The 22,312-nt window shown below is 40.7% G+C and overlaps 1 protein-coding gene across 5 annotated transcripts; it reads right to left on the reverse strand.

Annotated features, from left to right (window-relative positions):
* Positions 1 to 98: 98 nt before the first annotated feature.
* PTER (phosphotriesterase related) lies at positions 99 to 21,297 on the reverse strand. 5 transcript variants are annotated; one of them, XM_069006736.1, is made up of 6 exons: positions 21,191 to 21,297; positions 9,755 to 10,229; positions 7,791 to 8,056; positions 4,731 to 4,762; positions 4,284 to 4,424; positions 822 to 936 (listed from the first exon to the last, which is right to left on the reverse strand). In XM_069006736.1, the coding sequence occupies exons 2-6, from the start codon at positions 10,184 to 10,186 to the stop codon at positions 923 to 925; spliced, it is 885 nt and encodes a 294-aa protein (XP_068862837.1). In that variant the 5' UTR covers positions 10,187 to 10,229; positions 21,191 to 21,297; the 3' UTR covers positions 822 to 922. The 5 variants fall into 5 exon arrangements, with proteins under 5 accessions (XP_068862832.1, XP_068862836.1, XP_068862834.1 ...); XM_069006731.1 differs by lacking the exon at positions 4,731 to 4,762 and having other exon boundaries at positions 99 to 936; positions 21,191 to 21,296; XM_069006735.1 differs by lacking the exons at positions 4,731 to 4,762; positions 21,191 to 21,297 and adding an exon at positions 20,707 to 20,988 and having other exon boundaries at positions 99 to 936.
* Between the last annotated feature and the right edge of the window lie 1,015 nt (positions 21,298 to 22,312).

Raw genomic sequence — 22,312 nt, forward strand, 5'->3', positions numbered from 1 at the left:
GTATGTTTCAGGTTTTACATAATTGCTGTGAGACTCCAAGTTCATGTTAAAAACTTAATGCAATTAGAAAAAGACATCTGTAATAATATCGCACATAGTTTAAAAGGTGACCAAAATACTTTATTCAAAAATATATTTTTCCATGTATTTTTTACATTTTCAGTTACAATTAAGTAAATTGTTAAACTAGAAAGAAACATTATCGTTTTAGATTTATTTGAGATTCCTCTTGCCTTCTCTTGTCTATGGAAGCGATTTAAAAGTTCCAGACATTTCATCAAGTATCACTTAAAGAATATAAGGACAATGAGAAGATTGTCAGTATTACAAGGATTAAAATCAGCCCCTGGAGACAGGAAATTTAACTGAAAACTCTAATTTCCTTCCAAGTCCAGGTTATGCATCCTCAAAAGTAGTTTGGGGGTAACAATCAGTAACAGTATTAGATTACGCTTTTGAAATAATTATTTTAAAATTTCAGTTGAAAAGATCTTGTAGGTAGGCTCAGAATCAGTAAATCACGAACAAACTTTCAGAAAGGACAACGTGTAGAGACAGTACACAATTTTGATGTTCTAATTAAAAAGAAAAGTTATAATCAGTTTGTTTGCATCTACTTAATAATTTCCAGCTTCTCTGAAAAAAAAAAATTCAAAATGCCTGCTCTCCTGAAATCTGAATTTTATCAAGCTTCCCTATAAAACAGGCATACTTATTCATTATTCCTACTTAAAAGTCAACCACTGCTTTGGATTTGCTAGGAGTATTTTATCAATTTTATCTTGGGATATGCCTCTAATTAGCATTTTAGGAACTATATTTTTAAAGATATGTGAATATCCATGACCTCCATATTTCATCAACCTGTTCTTGGTGTGCACATCATGAGCCATCAGAATTCTGTCTTCATAGCCTTCATCAATCAGCATACGAATCCTGCAAAAGTTAAAAGCATCCCTGTCAGTGAAAGTTCTCACTGCAACAGTATAGAACACACTAGGATTTACATTTCTTATGTTACTGTACTGCTGGACTGTATTATAACAGAAAATACTTAGGTGCTCAGAGGACATACTCCTTACATTTACCTGAAATTAAAATGCATTTTTTATTGCATGAAAAATCCTCCACCTCTGAAAACACACCACCACACATATCAAAATGGAGAAGAAAAATTCTTTCCTTTTGGCACATGACTTTGCATTTCCAGATCCATTAAGTCCACAGAGGAATTCAAGAACTTCAGCATCACCACACACGGAACACAGGTTTTATAGGCATGAGTAAATAATAATTTCCTACATAAATTCCTTCTCAGCAGGTTACTTCTTACTACTGTCACAAAGCTGGTCCCACTACATTTGCTAATGACCAGACTCTGTGTATGACAGGTCTTTAAGGAGCCTGGCTCAATTACATACATACTTCCATATCTTCAGTTAAATCACATTTGCAAAGCAGATTAATAAAAACTTGAAGTTGCCAGTATCATACTCTATATAGATGGTTATCATCCAAACACATTTCAAAGATGTTCATTAAAGAAGATAAGTAAGACTGGCGTGGCACAGCACTAGTACACGCCAGGAAATAAGAACTAACATGGCAGCGCAGCTAAAAAGCCTTGGCAAAATGACAAGTCAGCTTGGAAAAAGAAGTAATCCTTCTGGTCACACCCTTGTAGCAGGACTGCTACAAGTCCTTCAGTTCCATGTTTCACTCAGGTAGCCTTAATCCCTTGATCAGCTAATTTTTTAGCATTTATAATATGTGGATGTCTACACTCCTGTCTTGCATGACTGTTAAGCTTCCCAGTAAGCGCTTCAGTTTAGCAGGGGATTGCAGCATTGAAGTGGCAGGGTTTGACAGACCAGCCCTGGAAAGTGCTCATTTCTCATGAAGGCCTCCAATTCCATCACTTGCCAGCACTGTGAAATTCCAATTCTTACCTTCCCGACAATGCTTTGATCAGCAAGAAAACAAAAACTAGCCTTGAAAGTAACTGCACTGTATCTGAAAGCCCTTACTGACAGTTTTTATTACAACTAGTTACAAGGGGATACATGTAGCAGGATCTAATCAACACAGGCAGCAGAAAGAAGGCAAATAGGACAGAATTTAGTAAAATGTTGCTGTCTCTCAAAGCCCACCATACACTGTGCCATACAGTGCACAACACTACATGAACCATAGTGTTACAACATCACAAGTATCTCCTCCAGATATCTTCAAAAGTATTTCTGAAATACAGAGAGACCACAAGCCAATCAGAGAGTATGAGCAATGGCACCTGAGGGACTAAGTTCCTTGCCGACCAAACATATTCTTAGAATCACCTCCTTTAATATTGAATTAATGTCATGGGTTGGGGAGGCATACAATCCCTTCCATTCTGTATCCATTGCTCCTTTTTGCTCATTCCTGTAAATTTAGTTAGTACCTGCTTCTGATTCCAAACTGCCCCAGAACAAAAGTCACTGTTTTGCTTGCATTGGCAGTAGACTGCAGCCAAACTGCTGAAGTACACAAAGACAGCTAAACTGTGTCAAGTAGGTGTTTTATGACTACAGAAGTTTATGTTTTGAACAGAAAAGATGTGAACAAATATTTTCCATTCAGTATTTTCATTTAGAGGTCAATTTGATTTCTACCTCTGTGGTACTGTTTGATGAAACAAAACCCTAAGGAGATTGCCCCAGCCATCCTACGTCCACTGTGGGTGCATCAATATTCATTTAATGGCACTTATAACTCAAATGCACATACTTACACTGTGCAATGAGAAGACAAACTTTTCACCTTTTCTTCTTATGAACAGCCTGCTGCAAGAAATACTCAGACACTAGAGTATTTCAGGAGAGACAATGGTGGCTGAGCAAGTATCATGGATAGAATGAAAACTCTGCCACGGTTGAACATGCACTCGTTAACTAAGGCCTAGTCCACTCCTCTCTATTTATTCCCCAGTGCTTCTGTAGATGCTGACCTTCCATGGCACAGGAGAGGGCAGGAGTCACAGCAGAGAATTACTCATTCTAAATGCAAAAACTGTGGATTTCTTGCATCAATTTAAAATACTGACTGCAAGACTGAGAGCACTGTTAAGAGAGAAACAATTTCTAGCGTGAAGAGCAGCAGCAAATGCTTGGCAGTGAGTGGAATAACCACAGCACCTTCGTAGGAGAGAACAGTTTGAAAATAGATTAGTTTCAAGATTAATCTGACAATGAGGGGGAGGGAAGCTGTGTCTGAAATGTAAGGGAAAGCTAAAAGTTACTTCATTAGTGATCAGCAATCATAAAATCCTTCTCATCAAGGAGAATGAAAGAACTGTCTGTGACTCTGGAAGAAAAAAAGATACAGGCAGGATGGCACCCCCCTCTCAGACACCTGCCACTTCACTGCTCACAAACACTGTGGACAAACAGCATGGCAGCATCACACCTCCAGATGGAGTGGAAGGAGTGAGGTGTCCATTCCCAGCTGATCCTACCTTCTCTCAGACAGTTTTTATACAGAATGTATCTCCTTGGCAAAACTTTGTGTTAGCACAGCACAACAGATTTGCAGTGCAGCTGAGCTGAGACTGCAGGTGCTGATGAGAAGCAGGGAAGAGGTATCTTGCCAGTGGGGCCAGTATTTTCACATTGTGAGTGAGTGTGAGGAGCATGGGAGATCTGAGGAGACAGGAATCCCATCCTTCAAAAGAGAGAAAGGACAAAAGGACAGGGGGAGGAAAGGTGATAAAGTGCTTGGAAGAAAATAGGCAGTTTTTCAAGATGAAAGCACAGAATCAAATCCATCCAAAACAACCAATGAGTTTTGCTGGGATAGTACACTAGTGAGGAGATGTAACAGGCTCAGATGATGTTTAGTAGCTGCACTAGGTTTCCAATACTGTGTTTCAAACAGAAGTACTTAATCCTATCACATGCACAGTATTTCCAGCCTTTTCCTTTTTACAGACTGTATAAATTCAGTAAATGATAAAATTCAACCAGATTAACATGGAATTAGGACAGAGAATGAAGTTTAAAAAGCTCTTGATCTTCTTCTCAAGTAACTTCCTACAACACTGGGATTCTGCATCTTTCTCTCAGAAGAAATGATACATGCTGCTCTAAAGGTGTGACAGCAGCAGGGGAAAATGGCATTATTTTAGTATGATAGACGACAATTTTGAACAGCAAGCAGAATTGCTCTGTGACTGCCTTAAAACAAGTACCAATAGTATTTTTTTGTCAGGGGTCATGCTATAGCTAAAAGTGCATGGGAGCAGATACCTTGCAATTCTTTCATTGTCGCTTGGCATGTCAATATCCGGATGGAACTGGTAATGAAGGAATTCTGTACCAAATAGGTCATACTCCAAGTAACATCCAAGTTTAGCAAACTCGAGAAGTTCCTTTGTATCAAATATGGTCCTGCAGAACATAAATAACACAGAGTCAGCACTGTAACAGGAATAAAACTTCTTATGGTATGAGGACAGGTGTTTTGTGACCTCCTATTTGCAAGGAAAAAATCCAATAATCTAAGATTTAATTCACCCATTTGAAAAACAGGACTCCTGTTTGACACATGCAACTTAAGATGATACACAGCATTGTCTTTCTTACGCTCATTTGGCATTTCATGCATTAAAAAACCAGAACAAAACCAACTCTTTCCCCATGAAATAATGAAAACCTCTATGATAACCTTTAAACAGAAATGGGAAAGTTACTTACTTTTGATATCATTAACCCTCTCAACAGACAACCTAACAAGGAAGAACATTTAAGGAGGAGGTTAATTCATAGTGACATCAAAAAAAAAAAAAAAAGACAATGGATTGCTTACACAAGACAGATTTACTTTCCCAAAAGAGTTACAGGAGACAGCTTCATCCAGGGCTTGTTTCATCCATCACACACTGGTAATATACAATTTTGTCTTTAGTTTCTATTTTGTACAGTGATGTTTCTAGACTGCCATTAGAACAGCAATATATCATTGTTTGCACTGGGATCTGGCCAGAACACCTTAAGAAAACATTCTCACCAAAATATGTAACGGCACTGTGAATATCTGGGACATGGGCTTTGCAGCAGATTTGAGAAGTGAAGGAACAAAGCTTCTAACACCTCTCACTCATTTGGAAAATAATGGCAACAGAAATAAGAGCTCTCTGGAATATTTTGGGTTTTCTTTGAACCATTTTTACCAAGTGTATAAGCTGTCCAAAGGAAAACAAAAACATTCAAATGATCTGATTTTATCTTTACAGCTGCTACAATTTTTTTTTTTTTAAGAAGAAACCAAGTTTCCACAAGAGCAGCACAGTTAACCAAAAGGGCAGTAGACTTTGCTGGGTTTTTTTTATTATTGCAGATGTTGATGTCACAAAGCTGTTTTATCTTACACAATTACATCACAGTCTGTTGCTATGGAAATGACTGATGTCACAATTTCAATATTATGACTTAACAACAGATCAAGTAGGAGGAACAGATGGGTAGAGAGAGAGAAAACCCATGTTCAAACAAGCCTGCCATCAGCAGGAGTCTAAGACTTGCCAACTGTAATTAATAAAAAATGTTATTTTAAAATAAATGTTACAGTTTACAGAGACAGAACATATCACCAAGTGAGTTTTCAAAGTGCAGAGCAAAAGAACAGATTATTTTAGATCCAGCCCAGCTCAGTTCACAGGGAGACAATCACCAAGAGTATTCAATGCTGCGCAGGTGGCAAAAACACCCAACAATCTAGTTCAAAATCACAGCCAGAACAATTTCTTTTTAAAACTACTGTTAGTGTCATTCTTTTGGGTGTTCTATCCCAACGAAGAGCCAGAGAACTTAGTTTTGTCAGCCACAGGGTCCCACTGTGATCCACAAAGATGTAGCAACAGCAGCAGTTCCCAGTTCAAATTGCTGATCTCTGAGCTGGAATTGAGTGTTTTGTGCAACACTGTCCCTGAACAGCCATGAGCTCATGGAAAAGGAGGGGGGTGAATGGTGAAGCATCCTGTAATGTGGACCTCAGCCATAAATACCACGGGGACAGACACCCCAAATTCATAACAGTTGCTCTGAGTCTTCTAACAAAAGTTAATCAAGTGAAGCAAGATGTTGATGTCCTTTACAAACTTAACCCTGAACAAATGGCTAAAGCCAAGGCTCAAGAGCTTTTGCTCCCTGCCTTTTAGTACACCATAGTTCTACTATGGATACGTGCTACCTTTTGTTCTAAGGCGCTAAATTGCAAGACCTGGTAGCCAGCATTTTAGTTTTATCATTTCATTGTAAATCCACTGTAAAACTACCATTCTGTCTATGTCAAATACAGACATGAAATATGGAGCTATATACAAATTTATCTCACATTTAAGGGACTGGGATGCTCCCACGTGGATTTTTTCTTACTGGAGGAGACTTAAAATGTTAAATGCACATTGCAAAGCCAAACTTCACAGTAGTTTATGTTATAGCAAGTGCCAACCTGAATGTGTGAAAGTAATGATAGAAAGAGATATAAGGAAATGTCATATTGTACATCAGCAGCTGTTACTGAAACTGCATCTCTGTTTTCCTACTTATATTGCTTAATTTCCATCAATTAATTACTTAATTCGACAATTTACAACAATGTACAAGAGGCAAAAAACCATAATTGTATGTTTATGTTGTACCAAAATGGCTACATAAGTACTGATACCTGCAGCTTGCTCAGTCCTCTTTCATAAAAAGATTTAAGTAACCACTTTTTCTTCAAAAAGGGGTGAAAAATACAGCTAGAGATACAGTGGAATACAGGTAAATATGAAAAGAAATTAACTTATAAATACTCAAATATAATTGCATGGCATGAATTTTATGCTCCTAAAATCCTCAAGTAAAACAAGGAGCTCTGTGTGAATATCAAACACCTGTAGCTCGATTTGCAAGCTTTTAGAGACTGTAGCCATGAGAAATTTGGAGCACGGTGCTGTTGCCTGTATTACATTCACACTGAGGGCAAACAATCCAATTGCTGAGAATCATATGACCACAAATAGTCTCCATTATTCAGCAACTGGCCAAACTAATCAATGCCTGGACATATTCCAGCTCACCATGGGCAACACAAGGTCATACAAAACTGATTTGGTAATAGAGGCTGTATTTCTAAGCCGGGGACAGAAAAGCATCCCAATTTCTCTCCATGCCTCATGTGGAGCTCCTGGATTTTATTCTTGAGGAAACTAAAAGTTAACTATCTGGTCTATGGTATGAACTATCCAAAACCCAACTATTTTCTTTTTAAGCAATATTTCCTCTGTCTGGTAGTAGTACATTAAAAATCTGCCTTTTGCTTTGATCCAGACTCCAGCCAAATCAAGGAAATCTCCATTAGCTTCTGTGAGATTTTGGAAGGCCATTAAGAGTGACTCAGTGTTCAAAAGCTCTGGAAGCCCAGCAACTTCCCACCCAATTTAGTGAGAGCTGCTCAATGTCCAGTGCTTTGTAAATACAGGGATTTGTGCAGGGATCCAAATTCATGGAATTCCCATTTTTTAAACTTGTCTACAGCTGTTCCTAACCTCTCACCTAAGCTTTCAAAGCCCGCATTTAAAATACCAAAATCTTTATCAATGTGAATCTAAAAGCTGATCCTGACTGAATTGCTGAAGGATGATCAGGCTCTACATAAGCACTTATCTTTAAGTCAGTAAACTTGAGGACAATACTCTATGTCAACTTTTTCCAGCATAGTTTCGCAAAATCCCAGTGAGTTGTGTGGAAGCACAGCAGAAGTCTCCTTACCTGTCGAGGTGAGACATGACTGTCTTTGAAGCATCAGCCCCAGCTTCCTGCAGAATGCGGATAATCTGGAAAGGTGAGTCACTGTTCCTGCCAGGATGGATGATAACAGGGCACCCAAGCTGGGACTGAGCCTGTGCTGTTGCCTGAAGCACTCTGTGTTCACTCGGAGTCAAAGGCCAGGAGCAACCTATTTCTCCAACCACACCACACTTGATATTAGTCCCATCTGCTCCTTTGAGTACCTCATCAACAATAATCCCTGCCAGCTAGAGAACAGTAAAATGAGATTTTTGGTTATTAATACTATTTGTGTTAAATAGCATCAGATTTGGCCTATGGACACTGGGCTAGTTATACTCCCAAGGTCTTTCTGAATTTATTTAATTAACAGCTGCGTGTGTGAAAACACTACAGTTAAAATCTGGTTTCTGTCAATTAATGTTATGCCAGCCATTCACTAAGACCAAAATAAACACAGAAGCAAATCAGTTTAACAGTATCCACTCATACATTTGTCCAGGTTTGCCAAGAAAGCTGGTCTACATGTAATTTGAACTCTGATTTAGGCAGAGATTAAATTTTCTTTAACAAAAAAGGTTAGTTGATTCCAAAACCTTTGCCTTGCACTCCTGAATTGGCTCCAGACATAACTCAATGCAATTTTTTGCAAAACAAGGGATCAGAGAATAAGGAAACCTTGTCATTCAGATAGGAAAGGGAGAAACTCTGGCAAGCATCCTGAAGAGACAAGTTTAAGGCAAAACCTGTTTATGGGAATGCCAATGTAAAACAACAGGAGCTCTGCTGACTTCAGAACTACAAAAACAAAGCTCATTTGACAAATTCACAGGATCAAAATTAGCCTGCTTTAGAACATCCATAAACAAAAATATCAGAATCTCTTAATAAAACTAGTTTGCCATGAAAGCTTTCGTTTTTCTTTCCCGGAACAGGCCATATATCTTAAGCACACATTCAAAATTGAGAGCACAAAATGGTACTGATGATAGCCTACCTTCTAAGTGCTGAGTACAGGAAATCTGTGGGTCTCCCATCAGCCCACTAAACACAGAAGGGAAACCTTTGCCTTGAGAAATCTATTTGCATCTATTCTATTTGCATCTATTTGTATTTCAAGCAATGGAAGAACACTTAGGAAAAGCAGTACTGTAGTGTAGTTTGGGCCAGTTTGGGTCCAGTTTTGTTGGCAGCACTGCTCAAGTTTTGACCACAGATTTTTAAAATTAATTTGACTCATTTGTAAATGGTGACAGACTAAAAAAAATTTTCTCAGCTCTATTCATACACATTCACAGCCTCCTACCTTGGAGAGTTCCATTCCCTCTTATCACCACATTTTCTTAATAAAAGATGAATATTTATTATTATAGGAGTATCTGGAGACCTCAGTTATTATTAACACATTGTCTTAGTCACTGTACAAACAGCCTGATGTAGACCATGCCCTGAAAAGCCTGGACAAATGACAGAGAGCTATAACACACAGCCTGAGCAGAGCAATAATTTACAACTGTCCTATAAATATTGCAATTATTTATGATTTTTACAAGAATGCTGGGTAAACTCACTGGGAAGCAATTAGCCAGAAAAAGTGACAAAAGACGTAGCCAGGATAAACTCCTTCCTTAAAAAATAGTAAAAAACTCAAGATAATTGGTGGTGTACCACATGTCCACATATGAAATACTGGATTTTCCTCTTACTGTTGCATTATAACAAACCCCTCAGAGAAAATGGAGCTTAAGAACTGGAAATTCTGACAGATAACCCAAGCGCAGGCAAGCAGTGCTGCTCCAGCTATTACACACAAGCAGTAATGCTGATCCTGTTTTCTACACGGAGAACCTCTTTATTTCATCTATTTTACTGGAACCTCTCTCCAACTTTGGCTTACCAGAGATAATTCACAGGACAGAGACACTGAAGCAATGGTTAAGACTTACCTGCTCCACTGTCATGGCCTGTGTTTGAGAAGAATGAGTGGAATCCACATAAAACCCAGCACCAGCAATAATATGAACTCCAGTTTCTTCAGCAAGTTTCTTCAAAGTATTCACATCCCGGCCAATTCCTGTAGTTGTGTTTTCCACAATCGTCCTACCACCTGCTGCTTTAAATTGCAGCAGCTCCTCTCTCACAGCATCTGTTTCCTGATACAAAAGAAGGTTTTCTTTATGGCTGTAGGGATTTTGCTTAATCCAAAACAAGTTCTTCATCTCAATGGGCCCATTAGACAAAGGCTCTTGGCCTGGAGAAGGTGGACAAAAGCAGCTGCTGTAGTTCATTGTCAAATGTTCGTGAGTTAATGTGTAGCCAAGACAGTCCGGCTCCACCAGGCCCAAGACAGTCTGCACTTTTCCACTCAAGGAAGGCATTTTTCTTTAACAAAGGGGAAAAAAAATCAGCTCCTAAAGGAGTCTGGGAAGGAAGAAGAAAGGAAATAAAAACATTTCAGAAAGAGCAGTGCTTTCTCAGGCAGTTTCTAGAATCTCTTGCACATGTACCTACACTCTGTGTGTGTTCACTGGGACGTTCCCAAAAGCTGTTTGCAGCAGGGTGGTTAACACGAAAAACAAGGCATTTATTTTAACCAACTGTACTTGTATCAGTACTCCAGCAACATAAACACATCATATTTCAGTACCTGGAAATTGTAATCATTTATTGTGCTGCAGTTAGTATCACATTAAGACAAATGTTTCCTATTTAATAACAACCACTGTATGTCATTTAGGATTCTTTGCTCTTCAGCAGCTGTCGAATTTTATCAGCTTCAGCCACCAGATGAACACACTTGGCACCAAGGCTGAATATTCCTTACTGGTATGTTCAGTATATTTATCTGTGGCCTCCAAAGACTCAATGTCCCCCCCACATGCTGAGGAAGCTGTCTGTGTTTGGGCACCTTGTCTACCCCCCTCTACGTGGAATGCAGGAGTAGGGGTGATAATCTGCTCCTCTGGCTACAGCAGGGCTCAGGTTCTCCTGACAGTTGCGCTCCGGAGGTCTGGAACAGCCCAGGACCACTCCTCTAAGGCTGACAACAGTCACCAAAGATACAGCACAGCCCACAAACAGTGGTGGAGAAGCCGAAGTGCTTCACTGGCCAAGTATTTTAGCAGTGAAGAACAGACCTTAATGTAACAATTTATATACAGCTCAGCATCTCAGACACTTTTAAATTCATTTTTAACACAAATGAAACAATGTTACTTCTCAAAACTTCAAATGAGCAGTGACAAAGACAAACACTGAGGTTACAGTCTGCAACTGGTTCATGCTGAAGGCCCTGTGCCAGTTTGGCCTGACTCACTGCAGGTTAGAATTAACTGCAGCTCTCCCCATTGGGATTTTAATTTTTTTCCTTTTGGTAGTGGGGGTAGTCCTGACTAACCAGTTCATGTTAGATCTCCCTGATGCTAGTCACAAAGGCTTGAGGATATATAGTTAAAATCCCTACACAACCAAAATCATCAGTTATGAAACAAAATACATGTTTAATCATGTCCAGAGGAAAAGACTAACTAGAGCATGCATTATTGATTAAAGAGAGAGAGGTCTTTCCCATTTTTGCCTCCCTTTTAGTGAATAATGTCATAAACATGGGTTTGTTACTGGTAAAGCCCTCAGAGGATATTTTCCTTTTAACTGCTAAGGTTAATCTACCAGGATGACAGAAAAACTGAAATCTGAAGGGCACTGAACTCTACATATCAAAGGGCACAGGAACATCAAGATCTCTTTGGGGATACTTTGATCTCATGAGAAGCAGTCACTGCCAGAGCATCAATGCACAAAAGTGACCCAGCCCCCAGAAAAGGCAGCTATTGCCTGCCTGGTGAAGTCCATAGTGCTGGTGCTCACTGTAATAAGAAGAGCTGGCCATCCGTAAAAAAGAGAAATGACTGACTGACTATGTTTACTTGCCTTGTATACAAGTAGACTTAGGAAGAACTGTTCTTTTAGGAATTTCTTTCCTGAACTAGCACGTTAACTTGTCTGAGAAGGTAGAAGAATAATTACTCTCATAGAACAGACTGAATCAGCTGGCTATTAATCAGCTGGCTGATTAATAGAACAATTTATTTTTCTTCCAAACAAATTAAGAAGTGCATGATTTCAGAAAATAATATTCTTGAGCAAATAATTCAAAGCAAAATACCTGTCTTAGTCAGAAACTGCTCCTAGCTGCAATTCAATTAAGCAGTCGTTAATTCCATCCTTGAAGAAGGCTGGTGCTCTATATAGAGCAACCCACTATTTTGGAGAAAGTTCAGTGATCTGAGTCATTCTTATATGCACAGCAAAGCAACTGACATAATTCTAAGCATTACCTTTGCTTTATTTCTTTATCTTTTTTTTTTTTTAATGTTAAATATCTATGCTCTGGCATTCAGTAAAACCCTGACAGCAAAGAGTGATAACTACCCTCTGTATTGGATTCACACTTCTCTTTCCCCATGTTCACTGACAATTTTCCAATCCATTTATTAAGTTAACAAACCAAACCTATGTACAATTAAATATACAAGTATTTAATTTCTTTTGATAAAGCTTGACACAAATCAATTACAGTCTGTTTCCTTAACAATCTTACACTTCAGCCGCTTAGTTATTTAATACTGCAGTTACTCAAAAAGGCCACTCTAATCAACTGTGAATTTTTGCTTGCTTTCAGATTATCACTTTGAAGAAAAGTTGACTTTCAGCATTTGTTCCCACCAATTTCTTTTTGACACAGTTAATTTAGATTACCCTCAATTAATCTGGCCTGCCCATTGTGAAGACCTGATGGCTGCTCATGTGAGATCTTCTTATAGCCTGAGGCTGTTGTCTTGTGATTTGTAACAGCAGGAAACATCTAAAATTACCAATTCCCGTGCCAGGTTTCTCTTGTAGCAGACACAACCTGTTGATTTTTAAACTCTAGATTTCAGATTATAGCTCACATACAGAATTTACAGAACCTTCTGACTGAGGCCAAGGATTTTTATAAATATAAGAAGCATCACAAGAAATGGAAACTGACACAAAGAGCATTTAAAGTAGGCCTAACTTTATCTTCATGAAAAATATATTAACGCCTGTTCCAGCTTACTAACACAGTTTTAGAAACCCACCACTCTTAATAAAAGAATTATAAAAAAAAAAGACAGTCAGTAATCCGTGACTGGAATTATTTTTGAAACCACTATCCTGATATCTTCCCTACTGTCATTCACATAAACAGTCTACTCTGATTATGCTATGATACATTATTCCTAATAAGATTCACTTGATGGAATCAGAATTTAATTAAGTATTTTTAAAACAGAATTTAGGTGCAAATAGCTTTTAAATGGAAGAAGGATTCATATTTAATTTAAGTATGCATATGTTACTACAGAAATCAACATTTGTGTGCTTTTCTTGTGACTTGCATGCCACGTTTTACACAGAACTTTCTTCTGAAAAAGTTGCTTCTTTCATACACCAAGAACTGCATTCATACCACCCCATTTAGCCATTTAAATGAGGTATGTCTACTACAGAACAATAATCTAGACCATTTTCATAGTGGAGATGGAAGAACGTTATCTGTAGTCAACTCATCCAGCTTATTTTGGATGCTTGTAATAGGACAGGACAAGTCACTTTCTGTAATGTTATCCTCCTTCTATGGACTAAGGAGCAAGCCAAGAAACAATTCAGGACAAGACAAATATATTTCAGATTGTTCTAGATAAGACATCTGAATTACATTTTCTTAATCTTAACCCAGTCGGAGGTTAGGGGGAAAGGTGCTGATTCCTATAACAGAAGATAAACAGGTAGGTTCATATCTGGCAATAACAGCTATTTTTGGTTTTGGTTTTGAAAATCGCTCATTTATGTGGTAGTATTGCCAAGGAGCTCCTGCACAGACCAAGACTTCTCAGCTCTGGGTGCTGTATAAAGAGAGAAATAAATTATATTTCCTGAAAATTACAAATTCAGACAAAAATGAGAAAATTACTTCAAGATATAACCAAAACTTGTATTATTACACAACAACCTTGAAACAATACCTTAACATTTTTGTAATAAACACTGGACAAATCTTTGTAACCACCAACTGCATGGTGCATAAAATACAACTCTCACCATTAGCCAACTATCAAATCCTGGTGAAGTAAATATTCTTCCTAGAGGTATTGGTAAGAGAAAAGAGACTTGCTACTGAAAAGGTCATGGTGCTGCATTCCTGACTCTGATAAAAACTCCACTGAGTTCAATAGATGTTTTGCCTGAATACTGATGACAAGATTTATGTTTCCACTTTTCCCATCTGAAACTTGTGCTTCAGTCATTGTGTCATTTTAATGGCCTTGTAATGGGAAGTCCCCCTAGGTTTGGATTAGTTGCTTCCTACAGTAATCTCATATTGCTGAAACATTATAATCACATAAACACAGTTTCCACATGCTAATTTTGCATTTGTTTTGATTCGGTAAGCACATTTTAATGGCATTACCACAGATTCTCTGTAGACTGCTGTGGGAATCATTTCATTGCTGTTACATTACAATGTGAGATTAGAGAAACATTAAATCCAGATTGCTGTGACATAAAATTTACCAAAAAAAGCAAAAAGAACGGCTCAATAGGTATTAACTGTATCCAGAAAAAGTTAAACACAGCTGCCATTTAGAAAAAAGGGCTGCCCTGGCTGCATCAAGAGCATTTTAAGTGGGTCTTTCCTTTACAACCATGCAGTCCTGGGAAATGTGACATAGCACAGGCTCACTATATACTTACAGATGGAGGAAATGTTTTGAGCATTCAATTCTAGTTTGAGCAACCCCTACAGAGCATGGAAAAGCCACTAATCAGAAATATATGAGACACCTGTAGGAAATTACTATTAGTTAGTCTATGCTGTGTTATCTCACCATTCCCCACATGTAAACATTTTGTGACAAGGGAGGAAGTTAGCAAGACAAAGGAAGAGGAGAGGCAGAGGTTAAGAGAACACATGTAGACTATGTCAGGAAGAATTTAAAAAATTAACTTATTTTTCTCTTTCCCCATGTTTCTGCCAATCCTGTAGAGGTTTACAGAGTGGAAGGAACTCAATACTGCCTGCTCAATACTCCCCATTCTTCCTCTTCCCCACCAGACAAGCAAGCTTTCTGACTTCTCCAACAGACGGAGGCCTGATCTACTTTACCTTCTTCAAAAATATATTCACAAGTGCTAATTACAGTGCAAACACACCTGAAACCCAGCACTCCCTTGGACACAGATTTCAGCAAGCATGGCTTTTTTGCTCATGCATGTTGTCAGGGAAGCACAGCTACAGGGACTGTGGAGCAGAGCTTGCCACAGCTGGGTGGCTGAGGGCAGCAGGACAGAACTTGCATTTGCTCCAGGACAGATGCAGACTCACCTGTCACTTAGCCCAGCAATTCCCTGTGTGCCAGTCTCCACAAAGTTCTCCAAAGCCTGTGACACTGTAGTCCTACACAGGCACACTCATACCATCACTAGTTTGTGTTACATGAGATAACAATGCATCTTATATGGCTTTTGGGTTATTCTGCCCAAGAAACAGCATTTGAAAATGAGTGGAAGTACTGAAAAAAGTGAGGTTTCTGGACAAACTTCTGTCTCTTCTGTAGAAATGGTAGATATTCTGCTCTGAAGGTGACAGATTATTTTCATTAAAGTAAAAAATGTTCTTCCCTGTCTTCAGAATTGACAATGGTCAGAAGTGACACTGGTCTTTTTCCTCTCCCAAAATGGAGCTACGAGATTACCATGATTTTCTGAACTTCAAGCTAACTCAAGGCTTGGCGTCCTAAGGAACAATGTCACATGGGAGATTTTTCATGCCTTGAATAAAGCTCTTATGAGAGAGGAGTAAGAATAGAGGTGCCCCTCTCCTACACAAACTCCTGCCTAACCCCACAGGAGCATATGCTGCAGCTCTTCCCTTAGTGGGGCACCTTCACTTTCACACCTTTGGATGGCTGTATCTTCATGCAGCATGCATCCTCATCATTTTGGATGTGTAAGCTCTCACCTGGGTAGAAATTGGCCAACAGATTCAAAGCCTAGAGAACTCTTGGCAGGGAGTATTTAAAAAGCATCATCTACTCTACCTGGCCACATTTTTCCATGAAACACACTATTCTGGAAATACTCAGAATAGTGGGTTAATGTTGTGGCCTTCAGTAACCTACTTCTGGTCCCCAAACCATTCAGAACTATATTTCCTTAAGAAGCCAAGCTAAAAGAAATGCTACATATTGCTTTTTACTAAATTTTCTATACTTGGTTTGAACAAACAAAAAACCTTTACACTACAGAAGTGACAAGGAATACTAAAAGTAAGACTTTATATTAAAGGTTACAGTATGTGCTATGAAAAAAAATTACGAGAGCTTTAACCAAGACTTATATAATCCGACTGTGATAAAGAAAAGTCCCACCAAAATATGCAGGTACACACACTCCACAGCAGCTACACTGCTTGAGTGGCACTGTCAATGTTCTACAACCCAAAAGCAAAGTCACTTAATTTTAAGAGAAATGTAAACACTAGTATACATACGGGAAAGGGCAATATATTGACCCCCTGCCCTGAGAACCTCTGAAAGGCACACTCTGATACGGAGCTGGGTAAGCGAGAAGCAAAGCTTTTAAAATTTCACCTGAAAGGCAAGAGAAAATTCTTACAGCGGCTTCCCTCTGTGGCTCAGCTTGTGGCAGACAGACCTTCCAGCTTTGCAAGGCTTGAGGATCACATTCTGGCTCCAGCCAGGCTTTGAGCCAGGCATCTCTAAACCAGACTGCTTCCTCACAGTTGAACTGCCACACCAGAACAAGCGTAGTACAGGTCTTGCAGGGTGGACAAACCTTTGGGATCAAAGCAAGCCCGTGTGATTTGCCCCAAGAAGCAGAGTCTAAGTCACTCTGCACATAGAACTTTGCACAATTTTTTAAAATTTGGTTAAAGTTTAGCTGTTGTGACCAGAATGCTCAGACTTCTATTTTACCTTATTTCTGTGCAGATAACAGTCTCAAAATCTAGGCTTCTCTGAGCAAAGTCACATTGAAGTTTCTCTTCCTCAGAGAGATCTGAGACCAGCATACCCCTAAGTGTTTTTTCATTAACATCTCCTTTAGAAGAACTTCAGGGATTTTTCATTCTGGGCAGCTTCCAAAATTACTCCTGATAAAAGGTCAGATAAAAATTCTCCTCCAGGGTCAAACATTACATTAATTATATTTTACATGCACACATAGTGTTTTTAGGCCAAAAATCAGAACTGAAGTCACATTATGCTATATGCAAATATGGGCTAAGTCCTGCATGTTAATACATACATTCATGTTCTTAAGACTTAATGGAATCACATTTGCTTCTCATGGGTTCTAGGGCACAAATACATACTCTCTTTCTTGCTAGGACAACAAGATGTAGGAAAAAAAAGTCTCCTCTTCAGGAATCCATATCCAGCCTTTATTCCCTCTAAATTTCAAATTTGAAACAAGCATACATCTAACTCTACCCTTTGCTGTTATTCTCGTTGACTTTTATTGGTTTTCTCTCTACTTAAGGTCACACACATATTTTCATATGAGCTTAAACACTGCAGTAAGCATTCTGGGTGGAGCATTATCACTCATTTGTACAGTCTTACACAGCCACACCAAATCACTCTATGATCTTTACATGCAGAAATGCACTACACAAATCTAAGCAATGGATGAGTGATGTGCATTACTACTTCTTGATCAAGACTGAACATTACTATAAAAAAAAATTCAGATGAATGAACCCCAACGTCAGCTTTGCCACAGAACACACCAGTCACTGATCCACTGAAACCTGTAAAACCATGGTGGAAAAGAGCATAGGGATTGGGTTTAGTGTCTCATTCAATATCACAGACTGCAGCAACTGAAATAAGCACAGGCTTCCAGAAAACCACGTTCTTTACTAGGGAGCGATGAGCTTAGATTTAGAACTAAATTCAGTGTCCCACTACTGCAAACAACTGTATCACAAAATTTGCAACCAATCTGAAGACCTAATGGGAAAAAAATACCTGGAGAAAAGCCTTTGGACTGTGGCTGTTCTCTAGGGAGTGTCAGGAAATGGAAGCTGTATGCCCTTCTCAAAATCCATTTCTGCTCTAAAGAAACAAGGCCACACAAGAAAAGTTAATGTGAGACAAGTGAAAGCTCAAAGCTGATGGGTGTAATTCAAGGAGTGTCTTCTACCTTAGAGAATGCCTTTACACAGTCTGCATGCTTTGTCAGTGGTCAGAGTCAATGACCTCTTGCTTATACAACTCCTGTTGTTTTTAAGTTCTTACCCCCATCTGGGAACAACAGTGGAATGCTAGGAATGACCAACACACACAAGCTGATAAAATTGTCAGGTCTCCTACATATCCTTCTGCTTCCTTTCCAGGTATTGCTGAATCTTCAGTCTTAACCAGAACTGGACAGAGAACCCTGCCACTGTTTTGCCTTTTTGTATCACAGAATTTCTGAAAGAAGATACAAACTCAGTATTTTTGTCCTGGAAACGATTAACTATTAAAAAAAAAAACCACAACCTTGCTACCCAGTCTAAAGTGAACAAAAAAGAACAAAGTCCTCCAATAAAGCTCACAGAACACCAGAGTTCAAGCATTAAAACCAGTGGAAGATTTCCAGACCCATCTGAAAATGACCCATCTGCCAAAAGGTACACAAATCACATCAAAAAAAGAGGTAAATTCCTTTCACTTGATCACTAATCCTCACTGTAGCAACTCTGGACAGGGAAAAGACAACTGTGGGATAAAACAATTCTCCTTTCACATTTTGAGGAAAGAAGTGAGATCCCAAAAGAGCAGAAAAAGGGAGTAGTTCAGCAGGCAACATACCATTCCTTGGTCCTCCCTCCTCCACAAAAGTTACTTCAATAAAAACCCTGTGGCTTTGGCTACACGAAAGTAGGGTTTCAGAATATCTTTGAGAAGAGTGATTCTACGTGTTTCTGAGATCCAAGTAAAAAACTGTGATTTTCCTAAAGCTGTCATCTAAGAGATGATGGTGGTGGTGGCCTTTCTTCATACTTCCTTTTTATCTGAGTAGTTAAGTACTTGTGAAACATATCCCAGGTATTGTTAAGATAAAATGCTTTTCTTGGATTATTACCAACATACATATTACTATCAGACCAAAGACATGGCCACTGCTTAGAAAATTCTGAGGAAGCTTTTTAATTTGTGACCAGAAAAATGACATTAAAGCAGGAAACCTGCTTCACCCTACCAGTTTTGAGAAGATGTAATTTCTTCATGGAACTAGAGGGATGGGATACTCCCTTTCCCTTCCAACACAGCTGGCAATCCAGTTCTCCAGAAATGCAGAAAATGTTAAGAAGTTCAAAACTGCTCTGAATCAAACCAGGGACTTGAACCTTAGGTTTCCACAGTCTACATGGATCTCTAATCCTCCCCAAACCAGACAGGTGGCCAGTCTGACGCAAGCAGAAGTCTCACTGTTTTCATGAACCTTAAGAAGTCTTGGTTTCATCTAACAAAAAAATGAATTTTTTCAGTATTTCAAGTCCTGAAAGACAGGAAAAACATTTTAGATCTACATCAAGTGAAATAAGGAAAAAAATTCACAGAATGTTCAGAGGAATAGTCCTTTAATAAACACAGAACTCACTGGTGCCATATGCTTCACTGTATACTGATTTTTATGTGTGAGAAGCAAGCTGATGGCTCCCTTACTACAGAGGGAAGCTGTGACACTTGTTCCTGCTCCACCATGCATTAATTTAATAAGTTAGCACTGGTCACCTACATGAAGTATAATTAAACATCTGAATGCCATTGTTGCCACCTTTGATTATAACTATGAAAATGAATGTGATGATGGTGACAGGATGGCAAATATTATGTCTGGTAAATTCCAAAACATGAGAGGCATTCATAATAATAAATGACACTTACGTAGTCTTTCATAAAACAATCCCAAAGTACCTGACAAAATGATACAAAACTACCTATTAGAAGCATCACTTCACCCATCACTGAAACACAGCCTGCAGCAGAAAGAAGGCAACAACCTTTAAACACTACAGAACGTATTATGACAGAGGACGTTGAATAATGTATCCAGTGTAAAGCAGAAGGGAATTCCAGACAAGTAAAACAAAATTTCCCAAATGTGACCTCGAGCTAAAAATTTGTTTGATTCAAGAACTGTCACAAGCCTCTAGCATACAGAAGACACCACCCTTAACAACAGACACCTGAAAAAAAGGACTACGGTTACAGGTATCTTAGAGATCACACATACATCACCAACCGGACCTGTATGCTTCAACTTGCGACCAAACTAACCACAACACAAGACCTGCTGCAGAGGAGTTGCCAAAACCCAAGGCCACCGCCCAGCAGTGACTGCTACCGTGCACACCTGGCAGGGGGAGCTGGACCTCCCTCGCTCAAATTCAGCCTCCCCTCCGCAGCTCACCGAGCTGGTGCCAGGGGAGCAGGGAGCCTGCTGCATCTGTGTCTTGGAAAGGGCAGCACGCCTCAGGCCACGGAGAACATGCATGCTGTAGGCATCCCAACAGGGCACACAGGCAAGTCTGGAGCTTTGCTGCTGAGCCCTGACAAGCCTGAACAACTCTGGAAGCATCTTGCAGAGGGCTGCTAGTGCTTCCAGATGGAGAGGCAGCTGAAGGCAGGCTCTGAAGGTCCCAGTTTTGGATTGAGGCATTTGTTCCTTCACAGAGACACCCTCGGGAACTGTCGGGAGAGGAGTACTAGAGAGGACGTAGTTCCAATATTTAACTTGTTATGGCTGTACAAATATTAAATACCAGGACTAATAATAGCAGCGTAGCTGCACTCACACAGTGAAGCCGCCTAAGCTCGAGGCTTATTCTGCTGATAACTATCATCTGGTGCTGTAAAACGCTTTTGCAGAGAGCTGCTCGTCCCCTCGCACTTCAGACGTGCCGCGGGGCTCCCCGCAGGAGCCCTGCCTGATCCAGCGCCGCCGTCCCGGCCACCTCTGCCCCTCCGCAGCCGGGGCTGCACCGGCTGGGCCGGGCCCCGCCGCAGCCCTGACCCGCGGCCCGAGCCCCGGCACAGCCCTGCGCTCCCCGCCCGCCCCAGTCCGGAGCGCCGCCAGCCGCTTCCCGCTCTCCCGCCTCGGGCCTTCCCGGGCCAGCAGCGGAGCGGGCGCAAGCCGCTCTCGCCCCTCAACTCGGGCCAAGTTTCCCGGCCCGGGCACCTTGTCGGGCCGAGGGCATCAAGGGCGAGCCCGGCATGGCTCTGGGCCGCGGGAGGTCGCGGAGCAGCTCCGCAAACGTTCCCCGGGTCCCGGTCGCTCACCCCGCGGGCCGGACCCTCCGCCAGCAGCACCGCACCCCGCAGACCTCTGGCTGGCAAAGAGCCGCGACCGCCCCAAGCGGGGCGGGACTTCCCGGGGACGGGAGCGAGTGGTGGAGCCGGCTGGGGCGGTGGGGCCTGCGGAGGCCGGGGTGTCGGACGCTCCGGAGCGCGGCAGAATGGCTGGGGAGCGCAGCGCTGCCCCTCTGCCTCCCCGCGGGGACCCGCCCAGCGCGCTGCCCGCTCCCCGGACCCAGGAGTTCCCCCGTACAGTGAGGGGCAGCAGTGCTTTTTGTGTCATCCTTGGCTCCTAGTACGAATGAGAGTCGGTGGCTGTGGGCATCCTGCCTGTCCTTGTGCGTACCTTCTGTTTACACAGGGAGGAGGCCGGAATCAACTGAGTCATTTGGGGGGCGCGGGGGACATGGGGGGGAGTTTGTGCTGAGTGCTTGGGCTTGCAAGAAGCTGTATTTTCTAATCTGCCCTTGCAATGCAAATAGGAAAGTTGAAGAGGCACTGCCTGGTATGTACAAACAGGATGGCAATGTCTGATTCTGAAAGAAAGTGCAGGTCCAGCGTATGAAATGAAAACCCAGCTCACACCAAGTTAGAATCATTAAGGTTGCAAAAGACTACCAAGATCATTGAGTCCAGCCTTTGACTGAATGCCACCACATCAACCAAATCTTGACACTAAGTGCTATGCCACTTCCCTGGGCAGCCCATTCCAATGCTTTTTAACCTTCTCAGTAAAGAAATTTTTCTGAAAAAGAATTAATCTTCAGAATCCTTCACCGAGGATCTCAAAAGTGTCTTATTTCCCTAAGGCTCACAGCACCCAGTGTGGTACTATTCCATTTTGTAGAAGGGTAAACTTGCTGTCAACATGACTAGCAAAGGCACAGGGAACAGAACTTCTCTAGCCCCCACACACAGCCAAGGCTGCAGCAAAGTCACCCAGTGCATTGTGGAGACATATTATCTGAAGTCAGGAAGTGGACCTCAAGCTTTTCTGGGAGAAGTACTTACTCTTTTCATTGCTATCTGTTTTACTTCACTCTTTCTTGTTCCCATTTGTAACAGTCTGGGGCCAGCACTGCAGCATGATGCCTGCAAATGGATTCT

This window comes from Aphelocoma coerulescens, chromosome 2 (genome assembly GCF_041296385.1).
Source record: "Aphelocoma coerulescens isolate FSJ_1873_10779 chromosome 2, UR_Acoe_1.0, whole genome shotgun sequence".
NCBI classification, from domain to species: domain Eukaryota; kingdom Metazoa; phylum Chordata; class Aves; order Passeriformes; family Corvidae; genus Aphelocoma; species Aphelocoma coerulescens.

What these genes read in the sequence shown, in the direction of transcription:
- PTER (XM_069006731.1), bottom strand. Translation starts at nt 10,186, where the DNA reads ATGCCTTCCTTGAGTGGAAAAGTGCAGACTGTCTTGGGCCTGGTGGAG. An exon ending in GTCATGTCTCACCTCGACAG is followed by an intron (nt 4,425 to 7,790) that starts GTAAGGAGACTT and finishes TATGTTCTGCAG; the next exon opens with GACCATATTTGATACAAAGG. An exon ending in GACAATGAAAGAATTGCAAG is followed by an intron (nt 937 to 4,283) that starts GTATCTGCTCCC and finishes TAACTTTTGCAG; the next exon opens with GATTCGTATGCTGATTGATG.